Source organism: Plecotus auritus (genome assembly GCF_963455305.1).
Source record: "Plecotus auritus genome assembly, chromosome: 7".
Classification (NCBI taxonomy): Eukaryota; Metazoa; Chordata; class Mammalia; order Chiroptera; family Vespertilionidae; genus Plecotus; species Plecotus auritus.
This window is the reverse complement of record NC_137774.1, coordinates 21,304,697-21,332,012: the sequence shown is the minus strand read 5'-3', so window position 1 is coordinate 21,332,012 and position 27,316 is coordinate 21,304,697. Positions and strand designations below refer to the sequence as shown.

Below are 27,316 nucleotides of genomic sequence, written 5' to 3'. Positions count from 1 at the left end.
GGTTCCTCTTCTTTGTTTGGGTTTTGGAGGTGCCCAGATGAGGCCCAGCTGTGAAGCAATGCAAGCTGCTGTGGGGCGTTGGTCCTTCTTTTGGATGTTCTGGGTCTCTCCGACTCAGCTGCAGTTTGATAGTTAAGTTTAGATTTCAAAGAACCAGGCCACTCATATGCAAAAGCCTCTGCGCACAGCTTGGATGGGGCAGAGTCTCAGGGCGGAGCAAACAGCAATGGCTTCCCGTCAGTCCTGTTCTAAGAGGCCCCCAGGTTTCAGTGTCCCTTGGTAATCACTGCAAGCACCTCTGAGAGAAAGCTGCCCTCAAGTTCCGCCCGATGCCAGACAGTCCAGTTTCTCCCCGAATGAGTCTGGATCCCCAGAGTCTCGCCCGGAACTGGAGTTCAGAGCAATCGGGAGCTTGTGTCTCCCTGCAGATTGAAAAAGACAGCCGCCTACTCAGTTGCCAGCCCTTTCCGCACACGTGCGCCTCCGTACCTCTGCACTTTACTTTCGCAGCTCCTCTGTATCTCAGTGTGCTTTTTCTCTTCCCTTCTAGTTGTAGAATTTCCACTTAGCCAGCCTTCCTGTGGTTCTGAATGATGTCTGTTTTGTCTTATAGTTGTAGGTTTGAAGTTGTTGTGCGAGGCAGCAAGTTCAGGTGTTTACCTATGCCGCCATCTTGTTTTCTCTGTTTTACTTACTTTTTATAACTGATGAGTGACCAGATGCCTTAAGTTGGATGTTTATATTTAAAATATTAATAAGCTAAAATGAATTTGTGTTTGTTTTTTAATCCTTACCTGAGGATATTTTTCCCCAGTGATTTTTAGGGAGAGTGGAAGAGAGAGGGAAAGACAGAGGGAAGTATCAATGTGAGAGAAACACATCAATTGGCTACCTCCTGCACAAGCCCCAACCAGGCCCTAGGCCTGGGGAGGAACCTGCAACCAAGGTATGTGCCCTTGACCTGAATCTAATCCAGGACCCTTTGTTCTGCAGGCTGACACTCTATGCACTGAGCCAAAAAGGCTAGGGCGGATTTGTGTTTAGTTGAAAACATTAACGCCAAAGGTTATGGCTCTATTAGTCTGCAGGATATTAATAAAGTTTGTATGCTACTGAGTAATCTTACTTTCCAGCACTCTCCCTTTCAATGACTACATATACAAATCAGTATCTAGTATCAACATACTGTTACCATTTATGCCAACATTCCCACCTTAATCAGTTACTATGTATTTCTTTGAGAATTATGTCTAACTTCTTGAAACTATATTTTGACAGTTTTAAAAAAAATCCTGGGGTATTTTTTGTTGTTAATCCCAGTGAGTTTCAGAAATGAAAATACAAAAACCAACACAACAAAACAAAAAAATACCTTTGACAATATTTTTAAATGACAAGTCTTCAAACTGGGGAGGAAGAAAGAGTAATTACTATACAGTTCGATTTTAGGGGGGAAAAAAGGAGACTAGGGACATTAAATGTGAGTATGAAAATTTACAACTGCCCCTGCCAAATGTGACCTAGAATTTTTTTAAAGCAAAATTGAGAAGTCTAGGTACAAATCACTTTTCAAAAAAAATCAAGCTGGATAACAAAAAGGTGAAATTAAACAGTGCCCTCCTACAATGAGAAACTGTGTAGCAATTGACATATTATGCATGCTTGGCAAATATTTGGCATTTAAAAAAAGGAAGTGCCTGGCCAGCGTGGCTCAGTAGTTGAGCGTCAACCTATGAACAAGGAGGTTGAGGTTCGATGCCCAGTGAGGGCACATGCACATGTTGCATGCTTGATCCCCAGTGTGGGGGCATGCAGGAGGCAGCCAATCAATGATTCTCTCTCGTCACTGATGTTTCTATCTCTCTCCCCGTCTCCCTTCCTCTCTGAAATCAATAAAAATACATTAAAAAAATAAAAAAATAGCAATTAAAAAAATTCCTTGGGGCACAACAGTTGAAAATCGCTACAGTAAAATGGAAATGTAATGCCTTTTGTCTGCATTTGTTTTTTTCAGAAAGGCACTTTCTAAAGATTAACCTCTCCTTGAAGACAGAGTGACAGTGTATACTTGTTTTCATACTTATTATCAATTTTAATGAATCAAAAAGCAATCTATTGTACAACGTAGAAACTACTGTGGTCAACAACAATGAAGAATGAAGAAGACAGTCTTGATCTTCAAGAATATTACAATCTAATATGGGTCATACACATGCAAGTGAATGGTGAGGTAGGAAAAGGGACAAGTCCATAAATGGAGCACACATGTGCACATATGTGAATGTGTATAAATATGACAATGAGAATGAGTAACACAATGACACTGTTATATCTTATCCTCACAAGTGCTGAGTACAAGAGTGCACCAGAAAAATTTTGGAATCCTTAAATACTATACACAAATATATAAATGTCTATGCAAAACTGACTCCCAATCACATATGCTTCAAGTCTCATGTTTCCAATAAATAACATACCACCAGCTGACCTTCCAAGTCACTAATATGTTCCCTCTCATCTGTAACAAGTTTTATCCTGGTTAGAACAATCACTAGAATACGTACACAAATGATTTTTTAAAAAAATATTCTGTAGATTGAATAGTGGCAAATTTTGGCATTCTGTTTTTTTATTTTATTATTGAAAATATCATATATGTCACCCTCCTCCCCTCTATCTGCTCTTTAATTTATTTAAAACTACTTTCCAGTTAAGAACCATCAACCAATCTCTAAATGTCTTTGCATTTACTCCTAGTATCAGTGGCTGGCTTTATTTAAGCACTCTCATTAGGAAAGTTAGTTTCCACCATATCATATGAGTTCCTGCTAACAATGATAATGATAAAGGATAACAAGCTTTGCTGATCTGCAGATGAAAGAAGACAAGCTAGTTTAACCCACAATTTACAGAGCCGGCCCTGCTTACTAGCCTCCCAAATAATTGTCATGGGACTTTGGAATTTCTAACAAATTACTTAAATCAAGAAATGCAAATAGTCATAAAAACCAGTGACATTCTGAGGGAAGTAAAGAAGTGAAAGAAACAAAAAGTGTTCTTGGAAATCAAAACGAAAAGAAATTAACCTTGGCGTTGAGAGAAACTGGACCCAGAAGATTACAGAAAATAACAGCGTTATCCTTGTTACTGAATTAAAAGGGGTAACGCATAGTGAGCATGCAGCATGTGAGTTAAACCTCTAGTCCACCCTTTGATTTTATAGTGGCCCAGAAAGGTTGCCTTTCTTGTCAAAGGTGCCAGAGCCATGTGTTTTCCTGATTCCCAGTAATGCTCCCTAATGCCACAATGCTCTGGCTGTGTTGTCTTGAGTTAGGAGCTAATTTTGAACTCTTAAGGTCAGCTACACAGCAGCAGGAGGAGCTATGTACTGCCATATTCAGGAATTCAGATCTTTAAATGCTGAAAGGATAAAAGGGGATACACTATCCTTCTTCCAGCCAATGCAAGGATCCTTCTAATAGAATAAATTGTGTGTTCATGCTACACCCCAAATTCGCATTCATTTCCCCCTTTCTGTATTTATACTTACCAATTTATCATTCCCATGATCTGTCTTCACCTCAGAACTAAGAACTAAGTCTGCTGTTGCATTCTCTGGAGGAGGCGCCTCTCCAAGAACTACCAACCCCTACAAGACATAGAAAAAAATCAGCACAAGTGAGTGGTATTAAAAGTTACAAATTTAATTTAAACGTTAGTATCAAAAGGGTTAGGGGAAGGGGACTGGTTTACCAGAGGCCTTTCCCCTCATGCTATGCTTTCCCAAGAGTTGTTTCCACAAAAAGCCTAGCAATAGCCGTAAGGTCTGAGACTCAGACCCAAGCTTCCGCTTTCTTCCATTTGAATGTTTTGGCCTACATGGCTTATTACCATTTAGCATCTTTTAGATCTGGAATCTTTATCACAGTATATGGCATTTTACATGATATTACCAACTAAACTATATTGTATTCACAGCAGCAATGCAGCCTTTTTAGTTTACTTGGTCACAAATGTGGCTTAAGTATTACCAAACTAGAAGTGCTACAGTTATAAATGACTAGAGGCTCAGTGCATGAATTTGTGCACCAGTGGGATCCCTAGGCCTAGCCTGCAGAATCAAGCTGAAATCAGCTCTTCGACATCCACCAAGGGGTCCTGGATTGCAAGAGGGTGCAAGCCAGGCCGAGGGATGTCACTAGCGCACAATTGGGGCCAGGGAGGGACCATGGGAAGGCTCCTGGGCATGTTGGGCCTGTCTTGCTCAGTCCAGACCCCAGCAGCAAGCTAATCTACCAATCAGAGCATCTGTCCCCTGGTGGTCAGTGCATGTCATAGCAACTGGTCGACTGCCTGCCCCCTGGTGGTCAGTGCATGTCACAGTGAGCGGTTGAGCGGCCTTAGTACATCATTAGCATATTACACTTTGATTGGTTGAACGGCCAACCAGACAACTGGACACTTAGCATATTTGGCTTTTATTATATAGGATGAGCTAAAATAAATCATGAGCAACCAAAACTACTAAATGAAAAAAAGGTGGAACAGTTTCTATAATAGAAACCAAGAACTATTTAAAAAAGAAAAAAAAAAAGGTATTCCAAAGGCACTTGTTTTGCATAAGCATAAATATTACTCCAGATTAGTTTCCTGCTTGACAATCAAATTCAGAAAATACATTCATCCCAGGAAATCAAAAAAATGTGAAAAGACCCAATTTACATGACTCCAAAATCCTCTCCATAATCAGCATGGGTCCAGCTTGGTTAAAGCATAAGTTAGCTTACTATGAAAAATAAACAAAAACAAAAAACCACAAACATGAATCTTCCTCCCATGAATTCAAGTAAAGGTGACCAAAATCAGGTTATAATGTTGTGTAAAAGAAAGACTGATGAAAGTGATCAGGGCTTTGTGATTTTGGTTCTCTTTCTCTGGTCTAGAAAACAAAAAAAAAATCTAACTGGTAAGAAGATCTTAACAAAAATTTTGTATTAAATTACCTGGGGAAACTTATCAAATGATACCTACCCAGGTCCGACATCAAGTCTATTTAGAATCTCTAGGGGGAGGGGCTGAATTTTTAAATAGCTTCCCTGGTAGAAGTCCTAACATAAACTCTAAACTAAAAAACAAAACAAAACAAAAAAACTTGATCAGTCTGATGCAGCATCAGAATTTTCCAGATAACATCTGAAAATACAGATTTCAGGGCCTAGTGATTTTGACTGCATCAATTTGGCCTCCCTAGGCCATCATAATTGGCAGGCTCTTGTGAGCCAATGAACCAATGATCTATCCCTGGAGTCCTTTCTAACTCAAAAATCTCCATGGAGATGAAAGGGGGGAGGAGCATTAAGAAGGACAATGAAAATTTTTACCTCTGTTTAACATCTGTTTTTTCCTGAAAACAAGAAACAGAATTTACCTAATCTGGATTTAAGACCATACCTAGCCTGCATAGAAAACGATGTGCAGACTCCTCAGAAAAGAGGGAAATGTCATTAACTAAGCAAGCAACATTTGGCCTGGCCTTCAAAATCAGGTTTCTCTGGCTAAAAAAAACTGCTGCTTCCAAATACTTTCTTTCTTGTCTCAATCACAAGCATAAAATACACTTCATAAACTTTATCAATTCAAAGTAAAAACTATTTGTAAAAAGCAGCTATCTTGCACACAATTCCCTTCTCAAAATATTGCATTCAGCATCTTCCCTGCTTAAGAGCCTAAACCATCTCCCCATCCTGTATAAAACCAGTCCAAATTCATCTTGTCATTCCAAGTCCCACATAATCTCTCCCTACCTTATTTACCTATTTCTAATTACTTTCTCCAAATATTGTTACAGTCATATCAGTCTCATTATCCCCTTTAAAAATGTTTGAATGTATATGAACTTGTTGTTGAGAGGTGGAGGCTATTATAAAGTAGTATGTAATCAAATGCAATTAGAGGTTACAATACTACTTGTTATTATGTCTTTATTCAGATTGATTCTGCCCCTTTCTTATATTTATTTAAGACGTCATTTGTCCTTTCAAAGAGCTTGTCAAGTCCATGTCCCATCTCCTTCCAAGAAAATGTCACTGGTTAACTGAGCCCCTATTTGCTTTATCCACATGGTCAAACTTCCTTAAGCACCAAAATTGTATCTTCCATTCTGTGTATTTAAATCTCATTTCCAGATAAAAACTTTCGGCCAAATTATTTCATTTCTTTTTGCATCAATTTGCTGTTTAAATGTTAACTAATGGTAAGTTCCTTGAAGAAGAAAAGAAAACCACACACACAAATATATTTGAACCCCCCAACATTTCCTAGCAGAATCATACACAAAGAAAGCAAATACATAAAAAAATTTGAATTTTCATGTTAAAAATTATTTTCCTCAAACAAGAAAACAATGAGTATAGCCAGGAGCCTAAATAAATTCTACTATTAAATATAAAGCTACACCATCAATTTTTTTAGGTAAGGTAAGTCAGGATGTAACAGGCAATGTTTCCAAAGGGAAAAATTTTCCCTTAAACTACTCAGTAATTTCTAAAAAATACCGCTCTGACAGACTGCAAAGATACCCTCCTAAGAAAGCTTTAGAAGATTTGGTAGGGATCACTTATTCTACATCATTTTATAGAGCAGAGATGATGCAGGTCAAAGTTCATGAGCCAACAGGCCAATCCAGGCAGAACTAGGACTAAAGGCAAAGAATTATAATGACAGTACTACAGAAGTTGTTTAGAAAAGATAACATGAGAGCAGAAAAGAGATAGAGCCTAAGTAGAGATGGATATGATTACTGAAAATACCTTAAAATATCTCTATATATAAAAGGCTAATATGCAAAGTGTCCCCTCGGGAGTTCAACCAGGAGTTCACTTGCTCACTACGACGTGCGCTGACCACCAGAGGGCAGCGTGAAATGAAGGAAGGCCCCGCTGGCAGCCGGCAGGCCCTGATTGCCAGCCAGACCTAGGGACCCTATCTGTGCATGAATTTCATGCACCAGGCCTCTACTACTTAATATAGTAAATAGCAATGAAAGCGAAGAAAACTTCGTAAAGTTCTGCTCCACACCTGTATTGGCAACCCCAAGCTGGGTTTCTCCAGCATTCTGGGTTTACAGTGGGTTAATTCTGCATGACTATGGCATCAGGCCTGAGTGGCAATAATCTCCAGGCTATTGTCCTCTAAAATAAATAGAAACTAGCAAAGGTCAAGGTAAAAGTCTGGGAGAATCTAACCCATCCTTCACCAACACTCACTTAATCATAACCAGGATCATGCCTGGGCTGCCCAGGCCTACAGAAAGCCTACACAAAGACCAAAGGAACTGGGATGGGTCACAGTTGCATGCAGTCATAATATATCCTTAATAAATCATTCCGCTGTGAAAACACAGAGCTGTCCTACGTAAATTAAAAACAAAAAAACAAAAAACTGAAAACGGAAGAAATAGTAGAAGGAATTACATTAAACTTGATTACAAAAAACAGGGCCAAACCAAGCAAAAAGGAAACAAAAGAAAAAACTAAGTTGTACACCTGGGTTTATTACTCCCTCTTTACCAATTTCAGATAATGTATGGAGTCAAAATACAAGATATAGAATAAAGATGAAATTTCACATATTCACTCCCCTATTTCATCGTGAATACGTCAATTTTCCCTACTCATCTTATGACTCTATCTAGATTGGAACTCTAGCTCTGGCTGGTTTGGTTTAGTGAATAGAGAGCATCAGCTTGCGGACTGAAGGGTCTCAGGGTCGATTCTGGTCCAGGGCACATGCTGAGGTTGCAGGCTTGATCCCCAGTAGGGGGTGTACAGGAAGCAGCTGATCCATGATTCTCTCTCATCATTGATGTTTCTATCTCTCTCTCCCTCTCCCTTCCTCTCTGAAATTAATAAAATATATACCTATCTATATACATATAGATATATAGATATATATAAAGATGGGAACTCTACATCAATTTTGAAGACAAAGGTGTTCTAGGATTTTGCTATTCCCATTCTGCTCCTTTTCTACCTAGAAGCTCCAATATTCTTTCTCCTCTCATCCCTAATATTTATATCAATAGTTAGCAATTGTGTTATTTCACAGATCAGAAGAAGAGATAAAAAATATGGATTAAAAAGGGATATGATGTTTTGTACTAGACACAGATGAAGACTATGTGTTAAGAGAAAGAAGTCTCAAATAACGGAACCCGCTTGGTCCTTTGTGCTTTCCCCCTCAGTTTTATTTACCAGCTGTAAAATTTCAATAAATATGCTCGAGAGAAATGATGAAAAGGATACAACAGCACGGTGTGTTAGACAAAAAATGCTTTGGAGTCAGATAAATAGCCCTGAGTTCAAATTTAGCTCTGCTTCTTTCAAGTCTTTTGAGTTGTTAGATTTATTCTGTGCATTAAACAACAGCGTGTGTACCTGTGTAATAGCACACACATCTAGCCTGGAAGGTAATACCAAACTTTTGCCAAAGCAAAAGTTGGTAATCACCTAGCAGTTTTCGAATACTTTCTTCAAATACAGTCTTCAAAATACATTCCTTCAAGAAAATTAACCTTAATATCCAAGAGAGCAATCCTAAAAAAGAAAAAGAAAAAGAAAACGAAAGCTTTAGCTTCCAATTCCCTATCCAAAGACAAATTATTTACAGCCAAACCTAAATTCATCTCATGAAAAAACTTACAATCCAGGCAACTCTCTGGAAAATCTTGGAGCAGGATGGGAATTGAGAACACCAATCCATTTTACTAAAATAAAGATGGTTAAAAATTTCCTATTTCTATAACTCAAAAAGTCAACCACTTAAAGCAACTGCTAACTTAAGCAACAGAGTCAGATATTCAAATCTTACCTATGTACTCACTTGGCTGTATGACCATGAACAAACTACTTAACCTCTTTGACTCTCCATTTGTTTATTTTCAATGCATAGTAAATGTTAATACTTCTATTATAGTGATACATGAAGACAAAATGCACAATATATCTTTGGGGGAAATTCCATTGCTTATTTGTTATACTGGGTGGAATAGTGTATCTCCCCCAAAACTTACATTACCCAGAACTTAAGAATGTGACCGTATTTGGAAACAGGGTCTTTGCAGATGTAATCAAGTTAAGAGCTATTTAATAATGGGGGCTCTAAATCCCAACATAAATGGTTGTCCTTTTAAGAGGGAAATTTGGCAATAACCTCCAGTAGCCTGGAGGAAGATGGAAACAGAAATTGAAGTGATGCAGCTATAAATCAAGGCACACCAAGAATTACCAGAACCACCAGAAGCTTAGGAAGGATTCATCCCCAGAATTCTCAAAACTATGAGAAAAAAAAATTCTGTTGTTCTATATTTACCACCCAATTTGTGAAACTTCGCTATGGTAGTCCCAGGAAACTAATGTATTTGCAAAAGTAGACATTGTATAAATATAATTATTTAATAAAGTTGTGAATTTCCTTGATATATTACTTATTGGGATTACCATTCTACATTTATTCTTCCTATCAGAATTTTGTAACAGACATTGTGTATTCAGATGCAGACAAAGAAAATGTATTAAAATCTGGAATGTCAAATGAGGCTCAGAAATGTTCAGTAACTTTTCTTTCCAAAATTATATAGCTACTAGTGGCCCAGGATCTCCTTCCACAGATCCTGTTAGTACTTCAGCTTCGATTATGTTAGGTCACAATCTTTTGATAATAAATCTAGTACCATTACAAAGATCCCATTTACTATTAAGATTTCTCAATAGCAGGATGATTGCACCTACTTTCAATTTTAATTTATGACACGGCATTCCTGAAGGAGTAATAGTATTAAGAAATTCAATGGGAAAATTTTCCTTTTCAGCATCATCCATTGAATCAATGGAATCATCACTCAAAATAGGTGTGAAAATCTCCATTGAGTATATCCAAAATTTCTTCATTTATGAACGTGCTCATTTATAGGACAAAGAATCGCACATTTAGACATATTTTTAATATTACCTATAGATACCAGAGGCCCGGTGCATGAATTTGTGCACGGGAGGGGGCCCTAGGACTGGCCGGTGATCAGGGCCAATTGGGGCTGTCTCACCCAGTCCCAATAGGGGCCGGGCCAATTGGGGCCTGCCGGCCCAGGGGATGGGTGGGGGGGAGGGACCGTGGGTGGTTGGCTGGCCAGGGGGAGGGACTGTGGGAGGTTGGCCGGACAGCTGGGGGGAGGGACCAGCTGGGGGAAGGAACTACGGGACGTTGTCCGGCCACAGGGAGGGACAGGGGGAGTTTGGCAGGCCGCGGGAGGTTGGCTGTGGCAGCACACTGACCACCAGGGGTCAGCTCCTGTGTTGAGCGTCTGCCCCCTGGTGGTCAGTGCAAGTCATAGCGACTGGTCAAGCAGTCGTAATGGTCGCTTAGGCTTTTATATATATAGAAGATATATCTCCAAAGGTAGCTTCAGTAATAGATCCATTACAAATCATTTCACAGGGGACTTCAATAATATCCATTCCAAGAGCTTTATATGTATCGTGTATGTGCAAGTCAACGTTTATTTTTAAATTGCCAGTGCGCGTCATATGTACCAGCTGGTCGGTCGGTCACTCAGCCTTTTATATATATAGATATAGTAGCAAAGCCAGGAATAGAACCAAAGATTACCAAGTCTAAGTCTGGTGCTTCTTTAATATATTATGCCCTGCATGACAAAACTCTTGGATAATAAATATATACACAAAATTCCCAAACAACTACTTTCAAGATACTTAGAAATATTTAAGACTTTTGCAAGTTTCCCAAAACTGCTCTGTCATTACAACTGAGTTATGAGCTAAAGAATGAAGCAGGAACCAAAAATGAAGACTATCTTCTCACATAGCTAATGAGATTGTAAACTGAGTCAAAAAACTTCTCTCAAGCATGCATCAAGAATATAAAGGTATTCATACTGTGACATAGGTGAGAATGTTTATTGTGCGTGCTTTATAATACAGGCAGACCTAGTTTTATTGCAGTTCACAAATATTGAATTTTTTACAAAGTGAAAGCAAGAAGACCCTCCACTTTACTGAGGTAGTTTAGAACGAGCCTGTGGTATCTCTGAGGTATGCCTGTATAATTTTAATAAAGTACATAACTGAAGTAATCAACCAAGAAGGGTAATAAAATATAGTCAGTAAAAATATCCAAAAAATGACAGAAAAATGTAAATGACTATATTTAAAGAAATTATTTATATGCATAGAAAACTAATAGTGAACTAAAACAAGCCCAAATGATGAGTTTGGGTTTTGTTTTGGGGATGTCTTTTTTTAAGACTTTTTAAAAAGAGTAGTTTTAGGTTACAGCAAAACTGAGAGAAAGGGGTGTTTCGTCTTGAAGGGTGTTCACTGGTTTCTGTTCTGAAAGAGCTGCATTTAATACCAGTCTTTGCACATGACACACATCATGATTTCAGCTACTCAAACTGCTAATCACTGGACTTGGTTTTGAAGAATAATGCAATACATTTTTTTTGTCATTTGTGAGCCGATGTCCATTTATGAAAAATACTGGGAGTCAGAGGAGATCACCATGACACTAAGAAGAATCATGGGGGTGTTTCATTAACAAGAATCAAACTGATACCTCAGTAATGGGAAAACCAACAGATAGCAACTCAGTAGGATCTTTTATTAAACCTGGAAGCCTCTGGGCCTTTTTATAATATCCGGAGCATTTTTAAATAGAAATAAATTCTTACTTAAAAATTTAAAAAAGAGAAAGGTGCCCACCCCCCTTTCCTCTTTTCTACTTCCCTGTATTTTGCAAGTTTCCTAAGAACTTATAACACAGTTTTTCATCAATTCTAAGGCATACTTTTCCACATCTTAACATCTTTTAAATCAGAATGTACCTTAACAATTGATGACATGTCTTGGTTTAACTGAAATAATTTTTTAATGGCTCATAAAATAATAGTGCATCTTACAATTAGTAGCATCTTCAAGTATATGAAATACTGTAATTTTATAATGGGGAACAACTAGCAAAACATATGCACACATATAAACACACACATATTTATGAACATATATATATAAAAAAGGCAACAAATATGATTACCATTGTACTAATCTCAGGTGTTACTAAGAGACTCTTATTCTCAAATATGGAAATTCCCACTTAACTACTGGCTATAATAACCTAGAAACAGACACTAAAGAAAAGTTCCTGACCATGCAAAACTGTTTTTTTCACTCAGGATAGGCACACCCAGTCATTTCTACCACCATTCCAGCTCACGTTCTACAATCTCACTGAATCTCCCTTGTGAGGAAGAGCAAAAGAAAGCAAAATATTCGCCACCCTTGGGGAATATTTTAAGTTTTAACTCTTCATTGGCTCTAACTTTTAAACTAGTCAGGATTCTATTTGTTCCTTATTCTAAAGGAACAAATAATTTTTTTTAAAGAGATAAGTTCTGCCGAAACCGGTTTGGCTCAGTGGATAGAGCGTTGGCCTGCGGACTGAAAGGTCCCGGGTTCGATTCCGGTCAAGGGCATGTACCTTGGTTGCGGGCACATCCTCAGTGGGAGGTGTGCAGGAGGCAGCTGATCGATGTTTCTCTCTCATCGATGTTTCTAGCTCTCTATCCCTCTCCCTTCCTCTCTGTGAAATATCAATAAAATATATTAAAAAAAAAAAAAAAGAGATAAGTTCTCTGGACTTTGCCCTCAATTATAACATGTCTTACTGAACTTTTGGAGAACTATATATAGACCATTTGGAAAGAAGTTGGAGGAAGTGGAATTTTTAAAATAAAAACTTAAAGGGGTTGAGGGGCTGTAAAACTTTTACTTCAAACTCTCATCATTTTGTTCATCTTGTCAATTGGTCATCCTTTAACTTTTGGGCTACATTAATTTAATGCACAGAGTTCACAGCACAGCAATTTTCTGAGGGCTTTGACCAGCACTAAGATAGGACAAAAACATGTTGTGACACTTATTTTTAGGAGCAGTAGGTTCTTCATTTAGACCAGCGTTGCCAACCTTTTGGACCTCATGGACCACCGGTTGGCGACCGCTGATCTAGACCCATGTGTGCAGTCATGAAGCTCAAGTGCATCAAGAGAATACAAAAAATACCCTGCAAGAATTTAATTTTCACAAAAGTAGGATTTTTATTTACCACTGTGACCTCACTAGGGAGAACAGTGCTTGGTATACAGTAGGCACTCAACTATTTGTTGAATGGATTTATTTTCCATGTATACTTATCCCTCAATCAAAGCCAAACTGAGCAGAGAATTCTTCTAAGTTGAATTTTAAGAAGAAAAATTACACAGTGTCACTGTCAAAGATAAAAGTGTGCACTAATAATCAGCTCTCTGCAGATAGGAGGACACAGGAAAATCAAATTCTTAACCATCAATGTCTAATTCTGCCTGAACAACTTTTCAGGAAAGACCCTATTTTGCTTCAAGAAAGCAAGGGAAGCTTAGTTACAAGGAAAAACAGAATGTATCTATGTAAAAAAACAAGATGAAAATTCTTAGTCATGACCATTTTTCCATAAATATAACAAATGACAGTTATAGTCAATGACATACATTATCCAAGTTTTTATCTTACGTTTCCTGTTAGCTCAGGTATACAAACTGTTTCATTCTAAACAGATGTTCAATTTATCATTATATTCTAGCAGTGTTATCTGCATTCCACTAAACAACATCAGGCTCTTAAACAAATTAAACCGCTGTATCAGATCATATTAAACCATTCTCTTGGACATAGTTAAGTCATCGAGGGATAGAGAAAAGGTATAATGGTAGTTTTTAGCTGGGCTGAAAAAGACCAGACACTTATCCCTTACCTTATTAGCACGTATCTGTTTGTAAATATCTGTTTGCTGCCGAATTCGATATTCCAAGTCTGAAACATGAGCCTGAAGCCAGTTCCAGCGGCTGACAATAGCCGCGCGGTCAGCAGCCCATCTCCACTCTGACCTGCGCCTCCTAAAAGGAAATAAACTGAGTGAAATCCAAGAGTAGCAGCAACATTTTTAAAATATGTTTATTTAATATGACTACTTAAATATCAAAACACAAAACCAAAATATTTGCTTCTGTATAGATACAGTAATGCCAAAATAGAGAGATGAGATAGGAGGATAGGGAATCAACGTGGAGTTTCATTTGATTCATTTTGCTATTTGCAATGAGAATATCCTCATGTGTCATTTGTGTGTTTAAATATTTTTGGAATGAAAACTTTTAGAATGATAATGGCTTCAGGCTATCGTGTTAAAGCAAAACTAGACTCTTACTATTGTTACCCAAAGTTCAGCAATTTTTACTAAATAAATGCTCCTCAAATTTGTTGTATGCCTTTGGTCTATTCCAAAGCCCTGAAATAATTGTTTTGCAGTAAGCATTTTATACAGTTTTTTAGTTGTTTTGGGGGAAGATGATTTGCCAATCTTTTCACCCACCATTGCTAGAACTCAATCATTTCATTTTTACTTGAGTTGATTCTTTTTCTGAGCCAATGTTTTTATTTTTATGGAGTTTGTATTATCTTCTCAGGGTTGCCATAACAAGGTATCCCAAACTGGGTGACTTAAAACAACAGAAATGTATTTTCTCACTGTTATAGAAGCTAGAAGACTGAAATTAAGGTGTCGGCAATGCCATGCTTCCTCGAAAGGATGTGTCCTGTGCCTTCTCTTAGCTTGTGGTGTTGTTGGCAATCACTGGTGTTTTTAGCTTGTAGATACATCACTCTAGTCTCTACCTCTGTGATCACATGGGGTTCTCCCTGTCTGTCTTCATGTCTTCCGTGTGTGTGTGTGTGTGTGTGTGTGTGTGTGTGTGTGTGTTTATAGCAGCAACATTTATACTAAAATAGAGGCCCAGTGCATGAAATTCGTTCACGGGTAGGGTCCCTAACAGCTGCCGGCCAGGGCCTCCCTTCCCCCAGCTGCCTGCTGCCCCTGCCAGCCAGGGCAAGGGGCCGTGGGCGGTTGGCTGGCCAGCCCGTCCCCCTGGTCGAAGGGACAATTTGCATATTAGACTTTTATTATATAGGTTGGGGTGGGAGGGTTTTAACATCTCAAGGCCTTTACATAGACCAACTCTACGGCAAAGAAAATCAAACATTTTGTTTGTCTGCCTCCCTATCTGTCACAGGACACACAATGTTAAAACTATTCACATACAGATACTCCCCAAATAACTAATTGAAACTGCTTTCTAGTATCCTGATCTTGTGGCACATAATTTCTCTGAAATGGCTTTAATTCCCCAGGAAACAGAAATATTTTTTTACTTTAACATAAGACATATAATCAAGAATTCAGCAATGTTGCCAAGTAAAGATTAACATATAAAAACTAATAGCGTTTACATGTGACAAGTAAAAAATACTCGTTTAAAAAACTATTCACAACACCAAGAAATATTATACATAAAAGATCTTTACAGAGAAAATAATAAAACCTAAAAACAAAAGACCTACATAAATAATGAGATTTTTTCCCCCCAAAAGATAGAATTTCACATATATCTATAAATTCTAATAAGTTCCAATTCCCTACAGGGTTTTTTAAAAATAAATTTTATTGATTGACTGATTTCAGAGAGAGGAAGGGGGGAAGGAGAGAGAAACATCAATTTGTTGTTCTACTTATTTACGCATTCATTGGATGGTTCTTTTTGTTGTTTTTAATCCTCACACAAGGATATTTTTTTCCCACTGATTTTTAGAGTGGAAAGAAGGGAGGGAGAAGGAGAGGGGTAGAAAGGGTGGGGGGCGGAGGGAAGAGGGGTGGGGAGAGAGAAACATCCATGTGAGAGAGGGGACACATCGATTGGTTGCTTCCCACATGCACCCCGACCAGAGCACGGAGTCGAGCCCACAATTGAGGTATCTGCCCTTGACTGGAATCAAACCCAAAACCTTTCAGTCCACAGGTCAACGCTCTATCCACTGAGCCAAACTGGCTAGGGCTGATTCTTTTTTAAAAAATATTTATTGATTTTTTTTTCTTTTTGAGAGAGAGAGAACTATCAATGTGAAAGCGAAACATGGATCAGCTTTGTCCCCAACTGTGGATGGAGTTCACAACCCAGGCATATGCCCTGACTGGGAATCAAACTGGCAACCCCCCAGGGGCATGGAACAATGCCCAATCAACTAAACCACACCAGCCCAGAAGGATGATTCTTGTATGTGTCCTGACTGGGATTGAATCTGCAGCCTTGGTGTATTGGGATGATGCCGTAACCAACTGAGCTACCTGGCCAGGGCCCCTACGGGGATTTTAATGGAAGCTGACAAACAGAACCAAAAACTTACACGGGAAAAAGGACCAAAAGTAGAGAAATTCTAAACAAAATATGATGAAAAAAAAATCGTATTACACAATTATGTAAAGCTAAGATAATTAAGGCAGTCTACAAAGACAAAAGACCAATGTGACACAATACAGAGCCCCAAAACTTAAAACTGGATATACAAAAAATGGCATTCATACCAGTGGGGAAATACTGAACTATTTAACAAATGGTATTAAATTGGCCAGTTCTATACATGGAAAAAAGTAAAATTAGATCCCTTCTTCATGATATACTTGCATAATTTTAGAGTTTCTCAATCTGAAAAGCCAAACTTAAAAGAAGAGTATCTTTGGAACTTCAGAGTGGGTAAAGATTTAAATAAAACAACACACATAGCTAAAGATTAAATATCAAAATATATAACTACAGTAAGTAGGTTAAAAAAAGACAATCTAATAAAAGATGAACAAAGTGAAAATTCACAAAAGAGAATTCCAAATGGCCAATACATACATAAAAATATGCCATGTCTTGTTAGATTTTGGTTAAAATATTAGCATTAGGTCAAATATTAAAAAGTAGTTTTAAACTCAGCTTGGAAAAACCATGTGTCGTGAAATGTAAAAAACAGCAATTCATGAATTACTAATAACAATAAAAACTGGCACAACCACTTTTGAAGAGCTATTTGGAAATACTGTACTTGGGTAGATGGAAAATGTGCATACGTATCCATCATGGAATTTTATTTCAGAGCACATAACCTATATAATCTGTAAGAACAAACGTTCATTGCAATAGAATCTGTTAAAACTAAAAATCAGTTCATCTAATCTGCTAAAGTATGGAAATAGATAAACTATAATTTATTCATTTTATAAAATTTTCTATAGCAATAATATTAACTAGAACTATCTGTATCAAATGACTATCTCAGAACAATGTTCAATTGAAAAACTAAAAACAAACTAAACAAAAATAACTATAATAGATTCACACCAATAGAGGAATTCATGGAATACTGTTTAATTATTATTACATGTATCAACATGACTAAATCTCAGCAATGTGAAATGATAAAACTACAAAAACTAAAAAAGAATAAACATACAATAAAGATTGTCAACAATACATCAATAGTAAATGTATAAAAACATGCCCAGACCAACCAGTGTAGCTCAGTGGCTGAGTGTCGACCTCTGAACCAGGAGGTCATGGTTCCATTCCCAGTCAGGGCACATGCCTGGGTTGCAGGCTCAATCCTAAGTATGGGGTATACAGGAGGCAGCTGATCAAGGATTCTCTCTCATTACTGATGTTTCTATCTCTCTGTCCCTTTCCCTTCCTCTCTGAAATCAATAAAAATATATTTTAAAAAAAATTCACAGAACTGATATACAACAAATCCATGAGTAAGGTCCCCTATCTCTGGAAACGGAGAAGTTGGATTTTAGCTCTACCGCTTATGTAATGCTTGATTTCTCTTTAATATATGTGCTGCCAAAACAAGCACATTGACTGACTTCTCTTTAAATAACAAAAAAGAAAAATGGCAACATTTTAAAACTTAAATATTAGAGGGGTAGCATGGCACTAGCATAATTTGTAATCATAATATTTCATAATCTCCCACAAAATTATTTTTCAAGAAAGAATCAACAGTTACATTGTCCTTAGCCCACTTCCAATTAAAATATACATACTCATAAAATTTTAAGTGACTATAAGTAAACTTTAACATAGCCCACTGATAGGGTGTTATGTTGTCAATAATAAAACAAATTTAACCATAATGGGTTTAGAAATGAGTTAATACTTAATCACATTACTAGAGGCCTGGTGTCCGGATTCGTGCACCGGTGGGGTCCCTCAGCCTGGCCTGCACCCTCTTGCAATCCGGGACCCCTCGGGGATGTAGTAATGCATGAAGCGGCAGGCAGCCAGGGAAGAGCCTGAGTCCAGGCCAGGCGCCGCACTGCACCTGCTCATCCCGGCCCCGCTGTGCCTGCGGCCACTGCTCAGTAGCACTGCTGCGGAGGCAGGAGAGACTTGCTCCACGGCAGCTGTGCTAACAAGCCATGAGCCCAGCGTCTGGCGACCGTTGGTCAGCTGAGCGGCGCTCCCATTGTGGGAGCACACTGACCACCAGAGGGCATTTCCTGCATTGAGCGTCTGTCCCCTGATGGTCAGTGCACATCATAGCGACCAGTCGACTGGTCGTTTGGTCGCTTAGGCTTTTATATATATAGATAATTAAGACCAAGGGTAGCAATTATATCCTACTAACTTTTATATGGTCCAAATATAAGCCATTCAAGTCAACCACTGTGATAAAGTATTATCCAACTAGAGGCCCGGTGCATGAAATTCTTGCACTCGGGGGGTGGGGGTGTGGGGGAGGTGTCCCTCAGCCCTACCTGCGCCCTCTTGCAGTCCGGGAGCCCTCGGGGGATGTCCAACTGATGGCTTAGGCCTGTGGGAAGCAGGCCTAAGCTGGCAGTTGGACATCCGTAGCGCTGGTGCAGAGGCAGAAGAGGCTCCTGCTACTGCCGTTGCGCTCGCCAGCCGAGAGCCTGGCTTCTGGCTGAGCGGTGGACCCGTGGGAGCGCACTGACCACCAGGGGGCAGCTCCTATTTTAAGTGTCTGCCCCCTGATGTTCAGTGCACATCATAGAAAGCGGTTGAGCGGCCTTAGATTATCATTAGCATACTACGCCAGGCACTTGGCATATTAGGTGTTTATTATATACAATTATTTCTTTTAGAAACAAGGCATTTATAGGTTGGAAATCTTGATGGAATCAGCAAAAGCTATAAAGGTACTTTTTATATGGATTTCTTTTTTTTAATATATTTTTATTGATTTCAGAGAGGGAGAGAGAGAAAACATCAATGAAAAAAAGAAACATCAATGATGAGAGAGAATCATGGATTGGCTGCCTACTGCACACCCCCTACTGGGGATTGAGCCTGCAACCTAGGCATGTGCCCTTGACTGGAATCAAATCTGGGACCTTTCAGTCCACAGGCCGATGCTCTATTTCAGGGGTGGGCAAACTTTTTGACTCGAGGGCCACAATGGGTTCTTAAACTGGACCGGAGGGCCGGAACAAAAGCATGGATGGAGTGTTTGTGTGAACTGATATAAATTCAAAGTAAAGGAGCGGAGGGGAGAGCAAGAGAACCCTCCGCTCTTTCGGCTCCGCGGGCCGGATAGAACAGCCGAATGGGCCGGATCCGGCCCGCGGGCCGTAGTTTGCCCACGGCTGCTCTATTTGCTGAGTCAAACCAGCTAGGACAAGATACTTTTTTTTTTTTAAAGCAATAATCACGCATCGGATAAACCTCATTGGCTACGATACTGCCACTGCGCAAAGCTTAGGATACTTTTTTAAAAGATACTTTCATTTTTAAGTACAATTATCTGTTTCAACGTTGGCTGCAAGCCTACTTCTAGTCCAATCCAGTCAGGCACCTAAATTCTGTAATTTCCAGGTTCTTTAGATATCTTATAAAACTAATAGAATACATTAAGTAAAACTGATATCATCCCCAAACATCAGAGCACATAGCTGCTAGATAGGACAAGAATAGAAAATCTTGGCATTTATGAAAGTCACATAAAAAAATGTAGATACCAATATTCACTACTTAGCTCAAGAGCAGTGTGAAGCAAATAGGGGAAAGAGCAGGAAGACACGTTGAAACCAAGTTCTCACTTTTTAAAAAATGTATGTAGTCTGACAATGTAAACTGACTTCTAGAAATGACAGCAGCATCTGCCTCACAGGATGATGTATTCATAAAATGATGTAATCATAACTGCAAAGTATAGTACGTGTATTAGAAAAGAACAACTATTAGCCCTAGCTGGTTTGGTTCAGTGGATAGAGCGTCAGCCTGCAGACTGAAGGGTCCCAGATTCAATTCCGCTCAAGGGCACATGCTCGGGTTGTGGGCTCCATCCCCAGTAGTGGGTGTGCAGGAGGCAGCCAATCAATGATTCCCTCTTACCATTGATGTTTCTCTCTCTCTGTCCCTTCCTACCTGAAATCAATAAAAATATATTTTAAAAAAATAAAATAAATATAACTTGGATTTCAATTCCATATCATAAAAGATATAAAAGGGGACAGGAAAAAAGAAATAAAAAGAAAAAAAAACTCAGGCAAACTAATTCACGAAAGGTGTTTTCAGTTAGCAACAAAATCCTGTTTCTTGAGGGTTGGGCATCATAGTCATCTGAAAGGAAGTTCGACTCTAAATAGTAAAACCAAAGTAGTTACATCAGAATAGACATTGTGTTCAGCCACAACTTCAATGACATTACTCCCCCTCCACCAAAATTTAAAGATGGAGGAAATATCCCATATGTTTTAGTTGGAAAACAAAACTCAGATGAGAATGGGTTAAAAAACAGTTTGTATCTGTCACTCTAACTAGGTTACATCAGCTTTTTATAGGTTTGTAGTAATAGGAAACAAATGTGCCAGAGCCAATTCTAAACTGCCAATTCATCCCTATACTCTGAAGAATGAACACTTAACCTTTTTGTGAGACTAGTTAAACCAGATTATTTCTGAAACAGAAATGAGTTTTGTGCATTCTGGCAGATTTCAGACAAGCTTTCAATCCACCATGAACTCCTGAACTCTTCTTCCCCTCCCCCTTCCATTTAACAAATATATTTTTTTCCCAATTACAGATGTACTTATTCATAAAGAGTCATTGAGTTGAAACCTGGGATTTCAGGAGTGAGCTACATGAAGTCCATTCCTTTTTTCATAGAGCTTTATAATCTTGCAAAACAAGCAAACATTAAATAATTACAAACTTAGCAATGATTGTGATACAAGCCAACATTGCAAGATGCAATAAATGTGTATTATAGGGTAAAAGAAAACTAATTGGAGTGTAACAAGGAAGATTACCAAGACATAGTGACATTTGGAGGAATAACAATGAAAGCAGAAGTTCAGCTTTCCAGTGTGGCTCAGTTGGTTGGGCATCCTGTGCACCTGGGGGTTGCTGGTTAGATTGTTGGTCAGGACACATGCCCGAGTTGCAGGCTCAATTCCTTGGTAGGGGGTGTGCAGGAGGCAGCCAATGAATCTCTCTCTCTCTCACAAAATCAACAAAATGTGTTTTGTTTTTTTTTAAAGTAGAGGTTTCCCCGGCAAATAAAAGAAACGATTAGTAGTTCAAGCAGAAGATACACAATCTGTGAAAGTGCTGAGCAAGGTGCTTGGCAATCTAGGGACTAAGAGAAAGCCAGTCTCACAAAATACCCACGAAGTAGGTAAGTAAAGGCCTTATCATTTGAGGCCTCAGATCACATAGAGTATGTTCAACTGTATGCTGGGAGCAAGTGAATAGCACCATGGGATTTTTAAGCAGGAGAATAGGATGATTTTATTAGAATAAAAACACATTGGGAGGGGGAGGTAATTAAGAATGTTAATAGATACTCAACCAGGAAATTATGTGATACCCAGGTGAGAGAGTTTGGTGACTAGTGGATGGTAAGTAAAGATTAAATATTTAAGCGCCTATTCTTTTTTTTTTTAACATATTTTTATTGATTTCAGAGAGGAAGGGAGGAGAGATAGATAGAGAATCACTGATTGGCTATCTCCTGCACGCTCCACACTAGGGACTGAACCCACAACCCAGGCATATGCCAACTGGGAATCGAACCGTGACCTCCTGGTTCATAGGTTGATGCTCAACCACTGAGCCACGCCGGCCAAGCTAAGCTCCTATTCTTTACCAGAGTTTTATTAAGTGCTGGGGATACAACACTAACAGACAGAGTTTAATGGGGAAGGCAAATGTTAACAAATAATCATACAAAATATCAGGTAAGAGATAGTAACTATGACATCAGATTTAGATGGAAGAATCTGGAAGACTTCTCTGTGCTATAAACAGTTAATCTGTGCTCTAAAGACTAAATTAGGAGTTGGATAGGCAAATTTGCCTGGGATGAGGAGTAGGGAATGTGGAGAGACATAGAAAATACTAGGAATTGTGGTGTTTTAGAAAGAAATGACATGTATACAGGTTATGGAGATGGAGCTCAGACAGTGAACAAGGTAAAGCATGCACTGAGGTTCACACTGGATATAGGTAGGTAGGGCGAGATCGTATAAAATCTGTAATACAGGTTAATGTTTTTTCATTTCAATTTTTTTTAATCCTCACCCAAGGAGTTTCCATTGATTTTTTTTAATATGCTTTTTTAAATGCTTCATGAATTTGCGTGTCATCCTTGCCCAGGGGCCATGCTAATCTTCTCTGTATCATTCCAATTTTAGTATATGTGCTGCTGAAGCAAGCACTCCATTGAATTTTTTTAAGAAACAGTGGGTGGGAGGGAGGGAGAAAGGGAGGGAGGGCCAGGTGGAGAAACATCAATGTGACAGACACATGGATTTGTTGCCTCCTGAACGCACCCCAACCAGGGGTGGGGATCTGATCTGCAACCCAGGTATGTGCCCTTGACTGGGAATCAAACCCAAGACCCTCCAGTGTGCAGGCCAAAACTCTAACCACTGAACACCACTGGCCATGTCAACTTCATGAAACAATATAAACTGTCCTGATCTTGGCCCATTAGTCTGTCATTTATCTTGGACTCTTTCTAAATAAAAAATTTCAAATACAGACTAACATATAACAAACTCTCACATAACCATCAAGCAACTTCAACAACTAGCAACTCTTGACCAATCCAACCTCATCTATAACATCTATCCCCCATCCCCATGGATTAATTTTGAAGCCAATCCCTAACAACAGATCATTACATCTGTATATATTTCCATATGTATCTCTGAAAAGTTAAGTTCACTTAAAATGTATACATACTTCCATAATTTAAAAACCACTAATTCCTTAATGTCAAATATCGGTCAAATTTCCTGATTGTCTAAATTGGTTTGTCTAAATAAGATCCACACACTGCATTTAGTTAATATATCTCAAATTTGAAACAGATTTCCTTTTTTTTTTTCCCTTGCAATTTATTTGTAGTAGAAAACAGAGTTATCTGTCCTTTAGAATTCCTCACATTGTGGATTTTGCCAATTAAATCCTGTTTTCAAAGTCTACACTTTTGAACTTTATAAACAGACACACTTCTAAACTGCCTTTAGTTTGTTAGTGTTCTGTAGATCAGCTCATAAATTATTTGTACTTTTGTACATTCAATTTTTACATGTTTAAGACTATGTACTAAAACACACCCAACCTTTAAATAATTATTTAAGGTATTTCAAACATTTCTCAACGACCACCTGTCAACTTTTTATTAAACATGGTAACATTTTTTCTTTCCAACTTGGACAGGGCATAATGGCTCCCACAAAAAAGGGTGGTGGTAAGAGCTGTTCTGCCATCAACGAAGTGGTGACCAGAGAATACCATCAACATTCACAAGCGCATCCACGGCACGGGTTTCAAGAAGCATGCCACTCGGACACTCAAGGAGATCCAGAAATTTGCCATGAAGGAGATGGGAACTCCAGATGTAGGCATTAACACCAGGCTGAACAAAGCTGTCTGGGCCAAAGGAATAAGGAACGTCTCATTCTGTATCTGGGTACAGTTGTCCAAAAAATCGTAATGAGGATGAAGATTCACCAAACAAGCTCTATATATATTGATCACCTATGTACCTGTCACCACTTTCAAAAATCTGCAAACAGTTAATGTGGATGAGAACTGCTGATTGTCGAATCGAGTTATAAAATTGCAAAAACAAAAAAACAACCATGGTAACATATATATAATATATAATCTGCCAAGCACAATAAAATAATAATCCCCCTCTCTAATACTCAGGCCAATCTGTTTGTCATACCCTATGTAAGCCTCTCACCTGAAAATATCTAGAACCAATTTTATCCCTAAAACCCACCTCCCTGTGGAAAAGTCTCTCCATAATTCATTACTTTGTTTTCTTCAAGCTCAGTGTAATCCTCTTACTTTGTTATTTACATGTTATATATTTCCAAGTCATGGCATACATATATGACTGGTCTTCAACTAAATTTTGTCTTCTTAGGGACACTACCTGCCATGTGTTTTAAATGTAAATCAATTGTCAATAATATCTTGGTTTGGTTCAGTGGATAGAGTGTCGACCTGCAGACTGAAGAGTACCAGGTTCGATTCTGGTCAAGGACACATGCCTGGGTTGCAAGCTCAATCCCCAATGTGGGGCGTGCAAGAGGCAGCCAATCAGTCTCTTTCATCATTGGTGTTTTTCTCTCTCCCTTTCCCTTCCTCTCTGAAAATCAATAAAAATATATTTAAAAAAATAATATCTTAAAGATGTAATTCCTAGGAAATATGAGAAATCTAAGATTTGTTTAGCTGTTTGTACTGCTTAAAATTTCAAACTGTTAAGAAAACACAATGAAGTGTTTTGATAGAGAAAACTACAGCATGAGAAAAAAAGATGCAAGTGGCTTATAGTTCTTCTTGTCCGGCTATAGGACTGGACATGGAATCTGAGCATGAAGTTTCAGAACAAAAATGGGAAGTTACTGAGTAGGACTCTGTTATTTTGCAAGAATAAAACAAAATGACAAAATTAATACTGAAAGGCTCTCAGTTATTCAAAGAACTGCTACTCCAGAGTGGCTCCTCCAGATTGAACCAACCATTTTTCTGCCCACTTTTCTGCCTTGAGAGTTCACCTTTTTAGAGTGGATTCCACTTTAGAACCTTTAAAAAAATATAAATCACACTGAGGCTAGAATACTGACATTCTGTGAGATTATTTCCTCCTTTGAAACCCCTAAATAGTTAAATAATTCCAGTTACTCAATAGCCATAAATTAAAGAACAGCTATTATTTTATCCAGTTCACTCACCTAAGCAAGAGACTGACAAGGATCACACCCTACAACTTAAAGCTTCTCACAAACATTACAATTTAGATAGAAATAAAACAATCCTCCTCTCTTCACCATTCGCCAAATACCCAGACCTGGGCTCCTTAAAGGAGAGTGAAAGAGTAGAAAAGTACAATGAACATATTGACAGGGAGGAGGAAGGGGGAGGGAGCACACAGCTCCTCTTATTCCATGTTTCTGGCTATCTCTAGAACAAAGAAATCTTTGTATTTAACTGAATAGATTAACTGTATATTAACAGAATCCCTATAAAGAAACATTTTTTCCTCACTTTAAAAATAAAATATAGCTTGTTGTAAAGAATATGGTGTTGGGAGTCAGTAAACACTGAACTCCAAATTGTGGCCCGGCCACTTAGTTACTACTATCACTTAGGCAGCTACTGAAAGATCAAAGAACAACATGTCTTATCAATGCTCAACCTCCAGGAGTGATGTTACAACTTTAGTGTATATAAGAAATACCAGAGAGTTGAAGTCCTGGGGACCTGCATGAATAAGCCTCTTGGATAGTTCTTATACAAGAAGTACATACTTTCAGAAATATTACTGAGCTACTGATGGTTTAGAAGCAAAGAATACATCTTAAGAATATGAAGTCTAATAAAAAATCAATTTGTCACTTCACAAAAATAAATATAAGAACTCTGGTCCAGGCAAGATGGTGTAGACTCCTTTCTCCCAGCTCATACCAGCAAAACAACTATAAATCCTAGAAATATTGTAACAACCAAATAAAACTCTGAACAGTGGAAAGAGAAAGGCGAACTGATAAGGAACCTCAGGACTAGAACACCATAGTGACAGGGCATTTAAAAAAAATCCCAAATGGCATTTCCTGACTTTCAATCTAGCAACAGAAAGCTATCCGGATTGGCTCTTCGCTCCCCTGGTCCCACAATACCAGGCAAACCCTGCAGCAATGGAACAAGGGTCCAACTAACAATAAGAAATAAGAGCCCAGCCAGCGTGGCTCAGTGGTTGAACGTTGACCTATGAATCAGGAGGTCACGGTTTGATTCCCGGTCATGGCATTGCCCAGGTCACAGGCTCAACCCTCAGTGTGGGTGTGTGCAGCTGATCAATGATTCTCTCTCATCATTGGTGTTTGTTTTTTTTAAATTTTTTTTATTGATTTCAGAGAGAAGGGAGAGGGAGAGACATAGAAACATCAATAATGAGAAAGAATCACTGATCGGCTGCCTCCTGCATGCCTCCTACTGGGGTTCGAGCCTGAAACCTGGGCATGTGCCCTTGACCAGAATCGAACCCTTCAGTCCACAGGCCAACGCTCTATCCTCTGAGCCAAACCAGGGCATTATTGATGTTTCTATCTCCCTCTCACTCTCAATTCCTCTCTGAAATCAATAAAAATATATTTAAAAAGTAAGAAATGAGGCTAGGGGAAACATTCTTACTCCATTTCTCTCTTTCCTTTTTATAACAAATATTGTATCTATTTTCTCTCCTCCCATTATCTCTAAAATCCAAGTTATATCTCCTATTCTCCTCAAGGCTCATTCCACTGAGCCACTGCTTTCACTGACATGCCAGGCAAGCTATTGACCACAGGCCTTTTAGTTGGTATTCTCAAAGCAGACATTTTAACTTTCTTCAGGTTTTTTCCTCAAAAGTCATTTCAATGAGGCCTTCTTCCCATGGCTATCCTTAAAACTGAAATCCTTCACCCTTCCCCAACACACACACACATTCATTCATCCCCCAATGCTCTCTCTCTCCCCCTCATCCTGGTTTTATGATTAGAAGTTACATGTAAAATATTTTAATTATCTATCTTATTGTCTTTTCCCCCCACTAGAGCCCTCTCCTATGAGAGCAGCAGAGATTTTTGTCTTGTTCATTATCACAGTTCTGGTGTCATAAACAATATCTGGCATGTGGTAGGTGTTCAAATATTTGATGAAAGGAAGGGAGAAAAATGGGAAGGGAAAGAGGATAGAAGTCATAACCATGATCCTAACTTTTTCTTGCAATAGTTAAAAACGAAAGTAATGCTACAGTGAAAATAACCCCTTTCTCATTTGGTGCCAATTGATCTCATAAACCACTCT

The 27,316-nt window shown here is 38.6% G+C and overlaps 1 protein-coding gene and 1 pseudogene across 4 annotated transcripts in view; one reads left to right on the top strand and one right to left on the bottom strand.

The window, feature by feature from the left end:
• The window catches only part of KANSL1 (KAT8 regulatory NSL complex subunit 1), a 177,045-nt gene that overhangs the window by 52,160 nt on the left and 97,569 nt on the right, over positions 1-27,316 (bottom strand). For all 3 annotated transcript variants that reach the window (XM_080680385.1, XM_080680383.1, XM_080680384.1), the window contains 2 exons: positions 13,858-13,999; positions 3,551-3,649 (listed from right to left, as the gene is read on the bottom strand). In XM_080680385.1, the coding sequence (XP_080536511.1) occupies positions 3,551-3,649; positions 13,858-13,999 (241 nt within the window). The remainder of the gene's footprint in view (positions 1-3,550; positions 3,650-13,857; positions 14,000-27,316) is intronic.
• LOC308254381 (large ribosomal subunit protein eL31-like) lies at positions 23,678-24,053 on the top strand (annotated as a pseudogene). Its single transcript has one exon. The product of its transcript is annotated as a large ribosomal subunit protein eL31-like (transcript).